At 40.5% G+C, this 20,076-nt stretch overlaps 1 protein-coding gene across 3 annotated transcripts in view; it reads left to right on the top strand.

Annotated features, from left to right (window-relative positions):
• Window positions 1–20,076, top strand: part of LOC123799451 (uncharacterized) — a 169,566-nt gene that overhangs the window by 39,862 nt on the left and 109,628 nt on the right. Inside the window, exon 2 of one of the 3 annotated variants that reach the window (XM_045808557.2) lies at window positions 2,613–2,769. The exons of the other annotated variants lie outside the window; for them this stretch is intronic. Within the exon in view, the coding sequence (XP_045664513.2) occupies window positions 2,762–2,769 (8 nt within the window). The 5' untranslated portion in view covers window positions 2,613–2,761. The remainder of the gene's footprint in view (window positions 1–2,612; window positions 2,770–20,076) is intronic. 3 annotated transcript variants of the gene reach the window in all.

The raw sequence follows: 20,076 nt of genomic DNA, 5'->3' as shown, positions 1-20,076 counted from the left end.
ACAAGAAATGAAAAATCCTGGTATCTGATGTCTGTTACATCCCAGGTGGTTGGTTTTTGTTGTTTTGCTTTTTTCATTAGAGGAAGTTTGCAGATATCTTTTGTAGAGACTACTTTATTGTGTTTAGGAATCAAGAATGTATTACAGTGCTGATTTCATAGAAAGGATGCAGTAATTAGAATATCAGTCTCCCTGATTCTCTCACACCCTCATGCCTGCCTTCTTACCCAAGTCTGTAGCATCTTTTCCTCATTCATGTGACACTTGTTGGCTGTATTAAGTAGAGATCAGTTGAGCTGCCGTAACAAAGATCCTCTAAAAGTACAGTGGTTTAAATAATGTAGAAACTGACTTTCCTCTCATATCCAGGGTGGTCCAGATAGATGGGACAGCTCTGCTCTCTGCAGTCGTTCAGGAACTCGGGCTCTTCCAAGCTTTTAAATCTGTCATCCCTTAGGATATAGCCACTGTCTGTGTGATTGAAGCTTGATCCTTGCCATTGTGAGTTCCGGTTCATGAGAAAGAGAGAGAGGAAGTCTGGGGTCAGGGAGTTCTTTTTGACTCAGAAGTTGTACACGTTACTTCCACTCATATTCCTTTGACAAGAACTTTGTCAAGTGGCCACACCTAAGTGCAAAGGAAGCTTAGCAGTGTAGTTTTTGGTGAGGCAGACATGTGCCTTGGTAGAAGGGGAGAATAGATTTTGATGGGCAAGTAGCTGTCTGTGACATATTATTTATGATGGTGGGCTCTACAGTCAGACAGGCAGGAGTTCCAATCTTGGCTCTGCCAATCACCATCAGTGGGACATAGAACAAATGATTTATCTTCTTGATTTACTGGTTAGAAAAATAGAGATAATTGTTTCTATTTTCTTAGGCTTGTTATGAGAATCAAGTGGAATGAGCAAGTTCATGCAAAGTGCTTAAGGAAAAAAGCACTGGTAATTAAGAGCACAGAATTGGACTCAGACTGGTTGAGTTAAAATCCTGGCTCTGCCTTTGCTGGCTGTGTGGCTTTAGAGAAATTACACAAAATTATCTGAGATCCACCTTTTTTGTCTATAAAATGGAGACATTATTAGTACCCACCTATAGAAAGACATGAATAGACACTTTTCCAAAGAAGACATCCAGGTGGGCTAACAGATACATGAGAAGACGCTCCGCATCACTCACCATCAGGAAGATGCAAATCAAAACCACAATGAGATACCACATCATACCTGTCAGAGCGGCTGAAACTAACAACCTAGGAAACAACAGGTGTTGGCGAGGATATGGAGAAAGGGGACCCCCCCTCCCCCCGCACCCTGTTGGTGGGAATGCAAACTGGTGCAGCTGCTCTGGAAAACAGTGTGGAGAGTCCTCAAAAGTTCAAAATAGAGCTACCCTATGAGCCAGCCATTGCACTGCTAGGTATTTATCTAAAGGATACAAAAATGCTGATTCAAAGGGGCACCTGCACCAAATGTTTATAGCAGCAATGTCCACAATAGCCGAATTATGGAAAGAGACCGAATGTCCATTGACTGATGAAAGGATAAAAAAGATGTGGGGTGTGTGCACGCGCTCCTGTGTGTGTAATGGACTATTACTCAGCCATCAAAAAGAGTGAAATCTTGCCATTTGCAATGAAATGGATGGAACTAGAGGGTATTATGCTAAGCAAAATAAGTCAGTCAGAGAAAGACAAGTATATGATTTCACGCATATGTGGAGTTTAAGAACAAAACAAATGAACATAGGGGAAGGGAAGGAAAAATGAAATAAGATCAAAGCAGAGAGGAGGCAAACCATAAAAGACTTAAATGTAGAGAAAAACTGAGGGTTCCTGGAGGGGCAGTGGGTGGGGGGATGGCACTAAAGAGGTGATGGGTATTAAGGAGGGCACTTGTTGGGATGAGCAGTGGGTGATGAATCGCTGGATTGTGCTTCTGAAGCTAGCGCTGCACTGTCTGTTAACCAACTTGAATTTAAATTAAAAAAAAAAAAGGATTCAGTGAGGTCCTCCATGCTGGATTTATTAAATGATTTATTCAAGCTCGATAAATCAGGATGGTGTTCTCATAGTTATTATTACGTCTGTTCATTTTTTAAACTCCTGAGTTCATCTCCAAAAAAGTAGTCAGTTTTCATAGTGTAAGCATGCATCTGTCATGAGTTGCTGTACTCTCTTATGTCTCCTATTACTGCTTTGCTCCTGCATCCTGTTAATATGTTTACTGGTTCCTGTTTGATTTCTTGGGCAAGCATCTACTGATGACTTTATATTCTCAGTCACATAGACTAGGCTAGTTAGTGTGAACTGTATAGCTTGTTTCAGAAGTTGAGTACATTTGTTTTCATAACGGCCTCAATCCCATGCAGCCATTTTGAATGGATCAAGCTGGCCAGAAAAATCTCTCTATGGATAGCTAGGCAACGTAATAAAAATGGAAAACACGGGGATGATACATGGCTGCTTTATCCTCAGGGTATTTCTCTCTGGCATCATTGCAATGACCCTGGATTATATTTTTCAGGTCTAATTTTGGGATATATTTGCAGATTCTGCTTCTCTGATTTCATGCAGATAACCTTACACCCACAATTGCTCCTCTTCTCTTCCAGGGACCCCCTCCATGATTCCTATATGACTGCAGGGATACTTCCCTCTTGCCCCTCTTGCCACCCACTACTTACAGAGCTGACATGCTGCTGTGTTGTACCATTGTGCTATCCTGAGTATGTGGCATTCAGCCTGGCTCCAATGACATGAAATGAGGGGGTATGTATGCCTTTTTCAAACTTGAGACTAGCGAAAGACAAAACCCCCTTTTGTTTGAAACCATTGGAAGTGTAGTTTTGAGTTCTTGTTCTTTTAGAGAAACTGTGGGGTGGGCCCTTTTCTTCCCCACACCCCCACCCACTGGCTGCTGTAGTTTTGCATGGAGTAATTGAGCAAATGAAATACCAAACCTATAAAAGGTAGCATTATCAAAGTGAATGAACGAACGCTTACCTAGCAGAACTGTAAGACGTGGAAAAATAGGAAGACAAGTTAATGATCTAGAAATTGTATAGCTTTGCTGTCTTAGAATCATGGCAAATGGAACATATGGCATTGGGTCATTTTTTGCATTGATATGAAAAGAAAATGAGTTTATTTTACAAATAAATGGAGTTTGTGTTTCTGTTTGCTATTCATGACTGTAATGTTTACTTCTCTTGAAATAGAAATATGTCACCTAAATATTAAATATAGAGAAAGATTTTTTCAGCTATTAATGAAGAATTTTTTCTTTACATGCCATGCCTTCATCCACTTCAATAAACATTTTATGCTTTTTCCTTCATTTGCTATTACTTTGTCTGATGAGGCTGTCTGTGAACAGAGGCATCTTAAGAAAAAAAAAGGTGGGGGGGGGGAATTGGTGAAAAGACAGACATGTTAAAATTGTTATTTGCCTGAGTATTAGAATTTCAGATTAAGGCCTAGAATCAAATTCACTTCATTTTCTCACGGATTTTAAGATATAATAGTGTTTCCGTTTCCTATTTTGAAATTCAGATAGCCCCAGAATTCCATTAAGGTTGCCATTAAAAATTTACCACATTCATCGTCATTGTAGTGAACGTTAAGTATTTTTTATCTCCACAGCATCCCTTACCTCAGAAGCCTTCTTTTCCTTGTAGAAACCACCCTTGCCCTATTCTCAGTTCATGTGACCCAAGCCTGGCCAATTGAAGTCCCCAAGTTAGTCCAAGTCAGTTACAAGACTTAGAATAAAAGGAGTTCTCTGCCCGTTGAAAGTGCTGGCTAGAAATGCGGGAACTGGCAGAGGTGATCTCGGCTCCTGCATGGTGAGAGTCTCCCGAGACCGAAGCCAGCTCAGAGAAAATTGACCCATGAGATGGAGCAAGATTTCTGGTCATATTGTTTGACTACCCATGCCTGAAGTGATATTTACGCCTTACTACTGAATTTATTTCCCCCCTCAAAATATTCTGAGTCGGTTTCATCCACTTACAGTGGGAGGAGTTCTGGCCAATACAGTCATCGTCATTTTCCTCAAGGAGCGTTTGTTCAACACCTGGATCACTGCATATTAATCTGTTCACATACAATAGGAAAATATAGTGTGAATAGAACAGTATAAAATTAGCAGGGTCACCTGCCAGCTTTCTGCCCAGTGCAGAAGTCCCTTTCTCAGGATCCTTCATTGATAGTCACCCTAGAATCAAAATCCCTTCATTTTTTCAAGGATTTCAAGATACATTAGGGTTTTTGTTTTCTTTTCTTTTTTTTAAAGATTTTATTTATTTATTTGACAGAGATAGAGACAGCCAGCGAGAGAGGGAACACAAGCAGGGGGAGTGGGAGAGGAAGAAGCAGGCTCATAGTGGAGGAGCCTGACGTGGGGCTCCATCCCATAACGCCGGGATCACGCCCTGAGCCGAAGGCAGACGCTCAACCGCTGTGCCACCCAGGCACCCCAGGGTTTTTGTTTTCTATTCTGAGTTTCAAAATAAGTCCTGAATTCCATTATGGTCTTTACTTTAAAAAGTACACCCAATTCACCATGCAAGATAGCTTACTATCTTACAAAGTAGTGCATTCCAATTTGGAAAGTTCTAATTCTCAGAAGGTTTTGTCTTCTACTGAGTTGAAATAGGTTTTATATTTATTTCATTCATCGGTCCCACTTCTGCTTGAAACCATGCAGATTAAAGTAAAGCCCCTCTTCCACAAGGTAACACTTCAGATATTTGAAACATCAGTCATATCTGTACTCTTGTCTTCTTTGCTCCCAGCTACATAACTCCAGTTTCTTCTCATATCCTTCATAAAATGGTGATATCCAGACCACCGCAATTTCTGTTTGTTAAGTGTTCCTTTGATATGGGACCAGTACTGAGTTGGCACCTCCTTTGTTTTCCTCTAGATGTTTAATATGAGTACAGCCCTACACTGAATTATATTTTGGGTCTTCTGTTTTCCACCTACAGTTTCTGATTTATAGTACGCTTGCTGTGACCTAGTACTTTCTTTCCTCCCAACTTTTTAAAATTAATTAATTAATTTATTTATTTATTTATTTTTTGGGTCCAAACAGTTCTTAAGCCAGGTCTGTATTTAAGTTTTGATTATTTGAATCTGTACTAGGATTTTGCAAACAACCATAAGCTTTCCTTTCCTAAATATCCAGCACCATGTGAAGGGTATTGTTTTGCCCATATGTTTCTGCCTCATTTGCGACCTCTGTTGTGTAGAATGATGGAAAATTCAGTTATTGACACTTGGGCCATTGAAATAGCCCACTGACTAGATAAGAGTATTCATTTGATCAATTAGGAGCAGCATTCAGATCTGTGGGTAAGAAAGAAGCTAAAAGAATGGCTTAACTACACATAGAGTCATGTGGAGAGAGCCAGCCTAGAGCTGGTATGATGTTTGCATAAAGACATTAAGGGCTCAGGCATCTTCTGTATTTATGTTCTACCACCCCAATGTCTGGCTTCTGCTGCCAACATTGCCTTCTAGTCTAAGACTGTGCTTTCTAATATCTTATCACATTCCAGATGGTAGGAGGGACAAAGGGTTGCTTTTTCCAATCATATAAGCTCCTTTTAAAGCATTCCCCCAAGTCCCCACAATCTTTCATTTCTATTTCACTGGATAGTGTTGAATCATGTGGGCATAATTAACCTCCAGGGAAGTTGGGAAATAGACCTTCATTCTGGGTAGCAGCATAACCAGCCAAAAATTGGGATTCTGCTACTAATAAAGGAAAATGGATATTTTGGAGACCCCTAACCCCATTCATGGAAAGCTATATTGAAATATTTTCGTTCTGGCCGTGGAAGTAAAAAGTAATGAAAAAATCTACTTAATTTGGACAATATCTTTGGACACTTTTGGATGGCCTTTGGGTTTGGAATACTCATTTTCCTCTCCAGGAATTTTCCTGAAGGCCTTTGTGGAACGTCATGATGCATTTATTTTTGCACTCCTTCCTCCTCCCCTCCTGCCTGCCTAATTTAGCATTAATTTGCAGACTGTAGGGTGGCAAAGATGAAAACTGTTGGAGCACAGGACATGTTCGAATTAAAGTGGGGGCAGGGGCAGAGGGAGAGGAAGAGAGGATCTCAAGCAGACTCCATGCTGAGCACAGAGCCTGACACAGGGCTCAGTCCCACGACCCTGAGATCATAACCTGAGCTGAAGTCAAGAGTCGGACACTCAACTGACTGAGCCACCCAGGTGTCCCTCCCAACCCCCTTTTTTTTTTTAAAGATTTTATTTATTTATTCGACAGAGATAGAGACAGCCAGCGAGAGAGGGATCACAAGCAGGGGGAGTGGGAGAGGAAGAAGCAGGCTCATAGCGGAGGAGCCCGATGTGGGGCTCGATCCCAGAACGCCAGGATCACGCCTTGAGCTGAAGGCAGACGCTTAACCGCTGTGCCACCCAGGCGCCCCCCTCCCAACCCCTTTTTAAATACAGTTAAGAGTGAGGTCTAGCCTTTGCTTCTTTATAGAACTGTGGCAGTAATTAAATTTGACATAATCTTTAACACAGAGCTTGCTTGGATAGCTCTGATACGCACAAATTTTAGTTACCCCAGTTTGCATAACACCAGTCTCCTAACGATACTGTTCAAATTTCAGTTACCAAATATAGTAACTGAGAAGTTGCATAATGCACAAAAAACTGTGAGGCTATCTCCTTAGCCCACAAATCACTGTGTAAGTGACAGATGCACGTCATAATCAGTGACCAATCATGTCACCACTTCTAGTCTGTCAGTGATGTGTCACCGTGCACGTGTTATTCAGCTCAGAAACAGCAAAGTATGTATTTGTGTTTCCTCCTTGTTCCCCGGTGATAAACCCATGTGACATTTTACGAATAGGGATAATCAAAAAGAGAACTGGCCAACACAAGTGCAAGCGCAGCAAAGCAGCAAAAGTGATAATACTGCCAGTGAAGCTGGAATCAAACGTAAATGGAGCAGAGAAGGAGTGGTGGATTGTGGGCATGTTGACACTGCTGCCTTTTGAAAGACATGCAGTCAGAGGAACTTAGAGAAGGCAAATTTACTGACATAAAGGAGGAAAGTAGTTGTGATGAAAGGATAAAAATGTCCCGGAGGAGGTGACACCAGCGAAAACGTCACATAAAAGGAGCTCTTGGAGATACTTCATGACATTGAAAATACAAGCAAGGGATAAAAGGTTGTCAGCAGATGCAGACTTAGAAAGTAAGGTGACAATTTGCCGTGTCACAGAAAAGATGCTCACTCCATAGTATGAGTTATATGATGACAGGAAGCCAAGCACTGTTCAAACTAATCTTGATAAGTTGTGTTTTTTTTTTTTTTACAAATAAATAAACCACTTTATTTTCAATATTTCTAGTATTGTAGCATACTAAGTAAGGAACATTTCCCCCCATTTTCCTGTATATTTATAACCAATAGTGAGAAAATTTTTGACAAAAATTTTTAGAGGTCATGGGACAAGTGTAATGTTTTCTGTACACAGTCTTGCACAGTCAACCTGTGTGCTTACTTTAATGGTCCTGTGCTACAGTGAGGACTGCCTGTAGTTCACAGTTACACTCTAATATCCACAGCAATTTTACAACTTAGGCAAATATTATCACCCCCATTTCTTCTATTCATTCATTCATTCATTCATTCATTCTCTAAATGAGGTGTCACAGAATGAATGACTACAAATGAAAGTCACAGAGATCATGCAGGTTCCAAATTACATAGCTGAATAACTGGCAGGACTTGAACCATGAGAATTTCCCTTTAAATTCATTGCTTTTTACAGCCCCACGAATATGACACCTATATTCTCTCCAGATAATGTCATTAATATGTGAGGTATAAATAGGAAAAATGTCCTAAATGTAGAGTCCCCCAAAATCTAATGTGTCCCATGTCAGATATCACTGATTGGTGGATTAGTTATTGTTCATGGGTTGCAAGCAACAGAGACTCACTCCAACACAGTAGATTACTACAGTACTGGTCCCCAGTGAATCCTGTCTCCCTGCAGCCACCTTTCTTGGCAGGGTGTCTTTGCCACTCTTCCCATTAACAAATGAAGTATATTCTCCCACCCCTTGAATTTGGGCTGGTTTTAAACTACCTTTAATCAGTAGAACGTGTTGGAAGAGAAGTTACACCTTCTGGAACATTTCTCCATCATTTAAAGAAGCCCAGTTAGCCTACTGGAACAGGAGAGAAAACACGGAGATCTAGGTGTTCTAGCTGACAGCTCCAGCCATTTTCCAAGGAGGTGAGTGAGTGAGGCAGTCTGCGATCAGTCAGCCCAGATCTTCCTACTGACTGGAGATCAGTTCCAGTCCCAGCTGACACAGAGCAGAGACACAGCATCCCAGCTGAGCCCTACCCAGATTGCTCATCCACAGAATTGTGAGTACATAATTGGTTGTTATTTTACGGCATTAAAAGTGTTGGGAGTAGATTGTTACACAGCATACCACTAACCAGTAGAAGGAGAATATATTGGAAGGATATGGGTTGTTTGTAAGGTTGAAGAAATCCTTGTAGCAGGAAATTACTCAGTAGTCTTGCCTGGGTATCACTTATAGAGTGAATGAACTCTAGCTGTTTCTTCTGTTCTCGTGTTGTTCTGCTCAAGATTCAGAGCGCGGAGGGGGAAATTTGATGGGTCACGTGTCCGTCCTATGGGTGGATTGATTAATGAAAGAAGTGGGCAGAAGGGACTTCCAGTGTCCTCTTAAGCTTCTGTAGTTGGGGAAGCAAATACTGGAACTTGTCCCCCCAAAATTGTACACAGATACTACCACCAAAAGAAATCAGGGTGGAGGAGGAATGAACGACGGACATCTTCAAAATGACACCTGTCCACCAGTCACTTCTCTTTCTTGATAAGGATTTAAAAACATTTAAAGTATACAGTTTGTTATTTCATGGCAAATAAATTTGTGATAAATCAAAGGAATTTTATGTCCATGTAACAGGTATGTAAGTCAATATATGGAGAAAAATTGCATATTGGACTGAGAAAGTTGAAGGTAAAAAGGACTTGGAGGGGCGCCTGGGTGGCTCAGTGGTTAAGCATCTGCCTTTGGCTCAGGTCATGATCCTGGTGTCCTGGGATTGATCCCCATGTTGGGCTCCCTCTCAGTGGGGAGGCTGCTTCTCCCTCTGCCTGCCTCTCCCCCTGCTTGTGCACGCACGCTTTCTCTCTCTCTCTGTCTCTGACAAATAAATAAATAAAAAATCTTAAAAAAAAAAAAGGACTTTGGAGTTTATCAAGGCCAAAGACCTCATTTTATAAGTTTGTGACAAAACTCGGACTAGAACTTGGGTCTTTTCCACCTCCCTAACTGTCCATAGCCTCAGTTGGGTATGGGATGGAAAAAAATTTGACCTGATATGTTTGAAATCTGCATATTACCTTCCTTTTGGGTATGGTCATAGCAAGGAGTCTTTGGGAGGCCTCTCCGACCATGTATGGCACCTTCCTTATCTTTCCCCCCAATAAAACACCCATTCTCTCTTTTTTACTCCCAACTACATTCAGAGGCCAATATTGCTCAGGGCCAGTCTACACCTGAAAAATCAGATGAGGTGAATGTCCTAAAATCCAAGCTAGCTGGCATGTGAATCAGGACAACATTGTCAGGTCAAGACTCAAACACTCTTAGAACTTTGGTTTGGTGATGGCTATGCATTGTATTTTCTCTTGTCTTAAATATCTTGGTTTTTTAAAGGTTATTTGGGTAAAAATAGCATCTCTGCATTCTTGTCAGATTCTGATGCATACTGTTCCTTTTAAAGTCCTAATCCTGTGACACCTGTCGATTAGACTGGGGATTATGGCCTCTGAGAAGAAACAGCCCACTGGAAAATCTCAAACTATGAATTATGAACACGGACCTACCAAGGAGAAAAGACCCTGATTATTATTAATTAAAAACTGTTGCACAAAAATAAAACAACAACAAACAAACAAGGGCAAGCACATAGAGGAGGAAAATTTTTATGAAATTAGAGTTTAAAGAATATTTAGGTCTCTGGTCTGGGAGAAAACGTAAGAAATTGGTGATAGTAGATTCCTCTGGAAAGAGGGATGGCTGGCTGGAGATTTAGGTAGGAGGGACACTTTTCAATTTTGAGCCATGTCTTTGAAGCCTTACCAAAATAACGAAATGAAAACAACAGAAGAAGTGAAGTGCTACAAGGAGTCCCTTTACCAGGAGCAAGCGTTTTGTTTTGATAACTTCCACTGTTTTTTAATGCTTCAAGCAAATTTTGGTGAATGAATTATAAAGACATCTCCCTTAGCCTTATTCTCTTGACTTGTTAAGTAATACTGGGCTTTCTTTGGCTAAAATTTCCATTGTTGCTACCCTTAAGGGAGTTTTTCCCACTCAACACATCTTATCTCCGTATTTTCTGTCTTGGTATTTGTTGATTTTTATCATGCTAAAGATCCAACACATAAATAACACTCCATTTTCCATCTTTCTAGTCTTCTTGCACAATATTTGATATTTGGAAAATAGCTCCCAACCCACCTTATTGTCATGACATTTCTCTCATCCTCTTAAAATATGGTCATTCTATTAATGGACCATTTTACTCACCAAAAAGGTAGATTGTTGTGCCGTTGGTTGGCTGTTTCAGTGTGTAATGGATTAAATCGGGGTTGGTAACTAAAGGTTTCACATTGGCATATAGGGAGATAGCAGTTCCCAGCGGGTGCACCTTAATGGAGATTTTTTTCCATTTTGAAAGACATGTCTTTTGATGTTTCTGCCATGATTTTGCCTCCTCTGGAAATAATACCAGAGTTGCCATTATTTGTGATGGGAGAGAGACGGTAGAAAGAAAGGATGTTGGCGTCAAGGTAAAGGTTTTGGCAGATCCAGTGCCATCTCATTGGTTACAAAGCCTTTCTGGAAAGCGTGCAATTATTCACCTTGCACAGCACAATTAAGTAAACAATTCATCTAGTCTCTCTATTGATACTCCGTTGCAGAGGGACTGGGGTGGCTCGGGAGATTGGAAATGCGAGCTGTAGCTTTTTCCCTCGACGTAGGTGGTTTGGATCTGTTCCTTAGGGTAGTGACCACATAGTGTCTCCATCTGATGGCTGTGCAGTGACCCGTGGGAAACAGATTGGTGGTTTCAGGCCCATGGAGAGGCGGTCACATCTCAACATCCAGGATCCCAGCTGGCAAAAATATGTGAGGATTATACTGACATGATTCTATTCAGTTTGTGCTTTAGTGAAATTTAGATGTTGAAAATCCTACTTGCAGGAAAGTGAGCTTTAGAATATCTTCATAAAACTCTAAGTGAAGTTCTCCCAGCCTTCCACATCTGTCAGATGGTTAGCACACTTGGCCTGTTTATTTTGGCTTCAAGACTTCAAGAATTTTTAGGGTCATAAGACTTCTCCCACATTTGTGAATGTCGAGGATAATATATCTACTCACAGCTAGTACAGACTTCCTGAAGAAACACGGTACTTGGGTACAGGATTCTGTGTCAAGTTGTAGAAAATTGTGGCACATCTTGGTACTTTCAGACTGAATGAGGCTCCCGGAAATGAAACACATGTGCTTATAAATTATAAAGGTGTGCTTATAAAGTGCCATTCAGACTTAAGATATTTCTTAACCTAGGCCTGGGGGCCATGTTGATTGACCCACTGTTCTACCCCCAAATTGTCACTTTGCAATTCTCATATTTAATAACTGTTTCTACACACAGGCGCACACACATACACATTTACTACTTCTATTACTTGTTCTAGTTAGAGGAAGGAATCCACGCTTGGGCCTCAGGTAGATAAGCTTTTCAAAACTGAATGCAATGCTAAACAAAAGGAATATGTATGTGCAAAATCCTAGGGTGCCATAGGGGCCAATAACGTCTGCGTAACCCTGCAATACCGTAGAAAGTTGTCATTTGCCTAAAGATTCTTTGAAGACTCACAGTTATGGCAGCGTTGAGCATGTAAGTATTAATAAAACATGGGTAATAAAATTCTCTTTAGAGCTTGGGAGGAAGACATGGGCCTGGGCAAGGGAAAGGGTAGCCTCTTCTTTTGCACCAACTCATCTATCCCTAATATTTTGTTGTGGTTTAAGGGTTTTCCTAAGGATTGGATGACTCTTGGTGAGGACATCAGCTAGGTCTAAGATTTCTGGAATTTGATTTGTCAATGTCAGGCATCATGTTTCAGATGGAACAGGCCCACACCCCCTCCCTGCAGGCCCCAGCACCTCTACTCGTCCCTTTCCCACATGTGTGACAAGTGGAAAAGATGGAGGAGGACACAGGTGAGTTAGTGTAGCGGAAGTTGGGCACCAGCCTCTATTACTAACCATGATTCGTGTCCTTGTGAGGAGCCGACCTCGTGGGCTCCAGCATTGCTGGAGGACGGCCCGTGATTGGCCACCTGATGGACTACTTGCCTGGTGGGGTACATTACGTGTCAGATCAGTGCACGCCTACCAGTTCTGATCTCGGCAGTGGGGCGGACTGGTGGGGTTGATGGATGGGTCCAGTGAGTCCATGGAAGGGATATTCACCTAGTTGTAATCAGTAATAGTATTTATTTCTCTATTTTAAAGATCATGATGGACTCTTACGCTCTTTTGGGTCCCTGTAAATAGTAGACCACTATGATGAGAATATTTTAAAAACTCCTTTGCTTTCTTGGCAGAAGAATTGAACACGCTGGAGAAAGGCATGGGAGAAATAGCAGGCTTGGACCTTTCCTTGTCTCCCTTTCCCTTTTCTGCCCAGCCCGATGGTGTTGGAGGTCCACGAATCCCTTGGGTGTGGACAGAGCCACTATATGTAGGTCCTGAGAGAGTTTGGGGATGTGGTGGAGTTGAATTTGTGACAGCCCTCTTTGTTTATGACATACTTAAAATGCCAGGGTTTGCTTTGTTTTGTCACTTGGTTAAAGTTTATTATTTGAACTTCAAGGTATCACTTAAATACAGAACTGAATTGGAAGAGGGTTAAGTTGGATCTTTTCATTGACAAGAAAATTAGCAAGTCATATATTCATCACGGAATTACAGAAACACAATGGGATTTGTTTTTAACTCCTTTGGTGAAGACCACACTAATTCCTTTTGCAAATTATTTGAGAAGAATCTTGTGGGAGTTTATAGAACTGATTTACTCGCTTTCAGGAAGACTGATTTGACTTTCTCTCCTGAGGTTGGCAATAAATGCTTTTATTTAGTTTAGAGGAGAAAGGCTTTATAACCTCCTCTTTTCCATGACTCATTACTTTCTGAGCAGTCACATTGTACTTTACAATGAGGGGTGTAATGAGAGTTTGGGGAAAAGTGTTACCTAAATTGAGGCAGCCATTTTGAGTGGAGAGCATGAAATAAAGAAAGAGGAGCAATTGATCTTTCTAAACTTCAAATCTGCAATGTGCCCAGGCCCTAAGAACTAACTTTCCTGTTAAGAGGGAAAAAAAATTGGTGGATATCTTAAGCAAAATTAATTCTGGCTTTAAAGCTTTCATACAGACATTTTCAACTTGCATAGGCTGTCCATAATTTCAGGAAAAGTGGGTAGCTTCAGGCTAGATTGTTTTCTCTGTTGGTGGGTGTAAATGTATATGAAAGCTATTTGTTTCTCATGTAAAATTGGATCTGTTGACATAAGCATTTTTTTTTAAAGCTTGGAGATGTAAGTCTGCATGAAAGACTTCACTCAAAGTTGTCCTCCTGAGAACTTGAATTTAGTCAAACATGTTGCTGTGAGATGAGTCACAATTTGAAATATTTTACATAGATTTCTCTCTGAATTTTGTATCAGAATGGGTTTGTAAAGGAGAGTTAAAAGTAAATGCCAGTAGATTGAGGAGCAAAATGGAAAGCCTCTAGTGTTGAAATGTCATATGGCAAGGGAATATTCCAGCTAAAATAACGATATTTTGTATTTATCATCTTCTCTCTTTTCATTTGTTACCTCTTTCAGAATTCACAGTCTGTTCCTTTCTTCATATTGGAAAAGAACTAGAACTGGGCTACTAGAAAAATATAAAATCCAATAAAATCTATCCTTAGACTTAGGAAATTAAAATATTAAAAATTTTCACACAGATTTCATTATCATTTATAGCTTAGTAAAACAAAAGAGGCATCACAGATTCATATAAGGTCCAAATTTGTATATTTTCAACAACATAGTTGAGGCAAAATTTTGAGCTTTTCTTCTCTCTCTCCTCCAATCTGCCTGCCTGCTTGCCGTCTTTCCTTCCTACCTTTCCTTCCCTTCTTTCCCTGTCTTCCCTTCCAGCCCTTTCCCTCCCCCTCCTTCCCTTCCTTCTCTGCAGTAATATTTAGAGCCCTACCGTTTCGTATCCCATAGCATATGTTTAGCAGGCTCTCTTCAAAACAGGATGCAAAATTTTATGCCCCTCCATAACCAGTTTGCATTCAAATGCTGAACCTCTCTATCAAGAATTGGAGGAGGGAGGAAAGGAAAATGTAAATACATGGCTATTAAGTACATGTCATCATTGTACCCATTTGTCATTGCTGCTTCGTTCATATTTTGTCCTGTCAGGAGAACTGGATTCTAGCCTCGGTTCTGTCATTAACTGGCTCTTTAACTTTGGTCTTGGCTCCTCACCATCTCTGAGTCACGCTTTTCTCATCTGTTAAAGTAAAGTGGTTGCAACAGATGATCAATAAAGACCTTTTCTTGATTGTATGCATACTCTATAACTTCTCAGTCCTCTTTCTGTGGGCATTTTAGTCTGTTTCCTGTCTGACTTCCCAGTTAATAGGGGATTTCACCCATGGCTGACAGGATGAAAAGTGAGAATTGAGTTCTGCAGAATTTTTCTCAAGGCAACTGGGAAGCTGCTTTCTCAAAGCCAGAGAGATGGGTCACATGGAAGTACACTGCTCACCAGGTTGTTAATCCAGATACACAGAAGTCATCCATGTAGAAGTCATTTCCCTCTCTCTTTCTCTCTCTCTCATTTTCTCTCCCCACCTCTTTATCACCACTCCCATCCAATCTCACCTGTCATTTCTACTTCCTAAATATTTCTTGCCTCTGACTTCTGTGTCTATTGACAATGCCCCAGATCAGACCACCATCACCTTTTCCCTAAATGACTGCAGCAGCCTCATAACTGATCTCCCTGCTGCCAGTCCTGCCCTATCCACTTCCCACACAACAGCCAGTGAGAGCTCATTTGATTCCACTCTCTGCCCCAGTAGTGGCCTCCTTGATTCCTATAGCATGCCAAGCTCTTCCTCTTGTCAGGAAACATGCTAGTCCCTCTATCTGGAACGTTTCTTTCTTTTCTTTTCTTTTCTTTTCTTTTCTTTTCTTTTCTTTTCTTTTCTTTTCTTTTCTTTTCTTTTCTTTTCTTTCTTTCTTTCTTTCTTTCTTTCTTTCTTTCTTTTTTTCTTTCTTTCTTTCTTTCTTTCTTTCTTTCTTTCTTTCTTTCTTTCTTTCTTTCTTTCTTTCTTTCTTTCACATGCCTGGAACCTTTTTCTTCGCTTCTCAGCTTAAATATCACCTCTTTAGAGAGACCTTCTTTGACTAAGCAACTGTCTTTATTGTCTATCACTTTTCTCTTTCCTTCTTGGCACTTATTACAGGTTGTAATATATGTATTTACATATGTAAAGAGTGTCTTTACAAAAACTTAGGTGTACAGAGAGATGGAATGCTATTTCTCTATAGCTGAACCAAAGCCAGCCCATGAATTTCTCCCTAAATGATTTCCTCTCACCCTTCTTTTCTTCCCCTTAAGGCAATTAAAATTCTGGAGGAGCTTAAGTGTTTTCTTCACGTCAGGGATGAGATGTCCAGTTTGTGCTGTTTATCACCGATGGCCTCTACTTCATGTATGTTGAGTTTTGAAGGGAATCAATAAATAATGCTCCTCTTCCCCTCCCAAATTCTGGTCAGTTGAGCTGTAAGACAAAAGAAGGCATAGGGCGACTGAAATAGCACCACTATCATTATTAAAGCTGATGTTAGAGAACGCGTTTTATATTTGTGGGCAAGTGGATTTGCTCATCGCAGCTCTAGCCTGAGAACGCATTCTTAAAATAGTTGCTAACAGCTAATGCTGAGGTAGTTTTAATTAGAAAAGAACAGTGGTTGTCTTAATCTTTATTCTCCTGCATCTCTGCTTGTGGGAAGAGGAGCTTGGTCATGGTCTTGGTGAATTTTTATGATACAATTTCAGTTACTTCTTTTAAAGAAAAGTTCCAGAGCACTGAGGGTCCGGTCCTATTCAGCACTCTGAAATATTTGTTGAAAGAATTAAAGTGTTTGTTGTACATGAGCATTTTCCTAAATGAGTTCACTTAGTTTTAAAACAGAAATGTTGGGAAATAAGAATTATTTTGTAGATGTGTGTGTGTGTGTGTGCGCGTGCGCATGTGTGTGCGCACGCACAGGCGCACATGTGTGTCCCTTGGGGGACAGAAGTGCAACATTAGAGACAGGCATCCTCTAAGGTGGCCCTAAGTGATCCTTGCCTCCTGGTTTTCAAACCTTTGTGTAATTCCCTTCTGCCTGAGTGTAGGCTGGACCTGATGGTGACTCACGGGTAATGAACAGAATATGGCAAAAGTGATGAAAGGTCATTTCTGCGATCAGGTGACATATATACTGCAACTTCTCTCTCTCTCCCCTGTCATTTTCTGTCTCTGAGGGAAGCTGGCTGCTACAGGATGAGCTGCCCCGTGGAGAGACCCATGTAGCAAGGAACTGAGGGAGGGCTTTGGATAACAGCCAAGAAGGAATGGAAACCTTTAGTCTAACAGCTCTCGAGGAACTAGATCTTGCCAACAACCAGGTGAATGTGGTTGGAAGTGGATCCCTCCCCACTTGACTTGAGTCTTCAGATGAGACCGCAGCCCCATTTGACAGTTTGGATGCAGCTTCTTGAGAGAACTTGAGCTAGAATCAAGCAGCTAAACTGTGCCCAGATTCCCCACCCAGAGACATCGAGGTAATAAATATTTGTTGTTTTTAAGCTGCGAAGTTTTGGGGTCAATTGTCACACTACAGTACATAACTAAGGCATTATCTGTGTGAGGTAGGGATAACAGAGTGTATCCTAGCCAGCATCTAGTGGTAGAGAGAGAGCACTTGGGAGGTGCCCAGTACCTTATTGATACTTATTGATATTAGTAAGTGATAGACAACCCAAAAAGCTGTTAAATTATTCTAGGAATTAATATTCTCATGTTGCCTTACAGGAAAATGAGGTCTTTTGGGGAGAAGGCAGACAATTGTAGAGGGGTACTTCTGTATCTTTTATCTGGGTTTATTGTTAAGTGCATATTTCTATATTAATTACTGTTCCTAAAGTGAGGAGGGAATGGAGGGGGATATAAACAATTACAGCACATCACAGGAGGTAGAATATTAAAAGTAATAGCTGCAGAAGGAAATCACATTGAAATACGGGCCAGAAAATCTGGCAGCAGAAAAGACAGCAAAACAAGTTTAGATGGACTTGGATTTTGATGAGGTTAACAGATTTAAGTTGAGGGATAGTCCTCTAACAGTTTCCTGCCACTGCCATATTTTGTTAGTGCAGAATATTTTCATCATGTTCTTTTCCATTCTGCAGGGACTGAGAGAATCCCAGTATTATTGTATATAGCCTCTGAACTAAGATGATACACATGGGGTGGGAAAGCATCGTAGTTGGGAGCATGGGCCTTGGAGTCAGATGGGCAGGGCTCTGAGATTCTGAGCTCCCCCATTCTACTCACTAGTCTGGTGACGTTTGGCACATTGTTTAACATATCTGAGCCTCAGTGTCCTCAACTTTAAAATCATAATGGTATCCACTGAGAGGAATAGCAATCCATGTAAAGATTTACCGCAGTGTTTGTCATATATGTGAACGGTAGCTGTCAGTTATTTTTATTATTATTACAAGTACTGAACACCATGGCTGGCACATAGTAGGCGTGCAGTAAGTATCAATTTCCTGCCCTGTCTGTTTTTCCTCTACTTTCTCGAATCTAGCCCATATTTTTTGAATTCTATTTATTGATTATATATTCTCTAATTCAAGAAATATTTTGATGCAGGAAATCTTAAAAAGGCACACTGCTCGCTTAAAGCCTCTCTGCTTTCTCCTTTTATTCCTAAAGGTTTTATTGTTAGCAGAGCTTTCTGAGAGCTTTCAACCTAAATAGCTTGAAATCACTAGATAACAGAAGATTTTGTCTTTAAGTTTAGAAATTAGGAGCCAGCTGAGCTAGAGGGGAGATATGTATCATGTCATTATTGTGTCTGTGTGGGAACGAGTGCTGTTTTGTGTGTTCTGTATGCGTATCAATTTAGCAGGAAGGGCTGTAGTTGTCTGAAACTCGGGGTGGGGGGAAAACAAGAGAACTCAGTGCTATATCAACAGGATGGAGTATTGTAGGAAAATTACGTAAGGAAAATGAACAATAGGGGGTTGTTTTAGACAAAAGGCACAAGGGTTAACAAGGGTTAATCTACACTGCAATAAATTTTAATTTTTCCTGTTAAATAAACTTTAATTTCAATTTAACAAGTTTAACATTGCAACTATCAACAGGTTCTCAAAATAATTCTGCCTTTGTAAGCTGTTGCATTTAAAATAGCTCCTTTGAAAGGAGTAATTTTTCATCTCAGCTCAATGCCTATGATTGAATTGAATTCATTACTCAGTTTCTAGGAAGGTATTAAGCATATCAAAGACAAAACAATTGTGGTATTGCCAAGGAGCTGAGAAGTGTACAGAGTTCTCCAAGATCAGGTTTTCATGACATGTGAAGGAATGGGGGTAGGTGGGGATAGTTTAGGATACTTAGCAGTGAAGAAGAGTTTAAAATTCAAAGTAAACCTAATATAAGGAAATAGCAGCTTGAAAGTGAAACCCAACAAAGTCGACAGTTGACTCAAGTCCCTTCAATTCTTCTTTAGTGTGGAAGTGATTTTGTTTTTAAATAAAACCTTATCCGTGGTCTTGTTCAAGTGTCCACAGATTATCCCTAAGCAAAACCATTGGGGGTTCACTTCTTTGCTCCTTCATTCATTTGTTCACTGATCGGTTCATTTGACAAATATTAATGAGTACTTAGTATTTGGTAGGCCCTTTATTAAGCCCTGGGATACAGTGGTAAGCCATGCATGCCTGGGTTTTGGGAAATGCTGCCTTTTCTATTGAACCCCATCCCCCCCTCTGCAGAAATATTCACAATGCCTGTTAGCACATTAAAGGCTCTGAGAAGTCCTGCAGTGAAGAAACCTGTTTAACCTTCTTTGATACAATGTTTCATAGACCTTTATATCCTTAAGGGACTGTTCTTTCTGGGAACACACTGTGGAAAATCTAGGTTAAGATGAAATAGGCTGTGCAGAAGGACAGGATGACATTGGATAACAAGGCAAGTAAAACAGTGCTTTAATTCATACTTGTTGATTGCAGGGACTCTGTCACCAAGCAGCTTGGCTCTCTACTTAATGAAGAGGAAGCATGTACTGCCTCAGTTTTGTCCAGACCCTTTCTATTCTCCGTATTTGCACTGGCCACATTGTTTAGCTTAGGACATAATACAAGTTCAGTATGACCAGCAAGGTTTTTCAATTTGTTCACAATGGTCTTGGAGCTAGCTGTTTGCCAGAAGAAACCTCCTTACCATTCATGATGCTTCATTTGGGGAAAATAGATGAAAATGTTGAATATATGGTTAAATTGGATTCTTTTAAAACCATTCCAGTAAACCTATCATCTGAGAGAGGAGGTGATCTTTGGATTGCCTTTTTTGGAATTACATACTTTCATAAAGTTAAAATACCCCTCAAAAAAGTATATTTGTGTACTACAAAGAATTAATACATGGGAAGTAATGTAAGCACATGGTACTTTTAATTTCTCGGTGGCCCCGGGGCACTGTTATCTGCTCTTTTCTGGGAAATCACTCATCATGTAGCTATTGGGGAAAGGGAGCACTTCGGCCCCTTTTCTGGGAGCAATCCAATGCAGTATGGATATTAATTAAATTTATTAAACAAAT

The sequence above is a fragment of the Ursus americanus genome, chromosome 24, assembly GCF_024610735.1.
Source record: "Ursus americanus isolate L20-20 chromosome 24, mUrsAme1.1.p, whole genome shotgun sequence".
Lineage (NCBI taxonomy): Eukaryota > Metazoa > Chordata > Mammalia > Carnivora > Ursidae > Ursus > Ursus americanus.
Note: the sequence above shows the minus strand (reverse complement) of the source record. Positions and strands in the feature narration are given on the sequence as shown.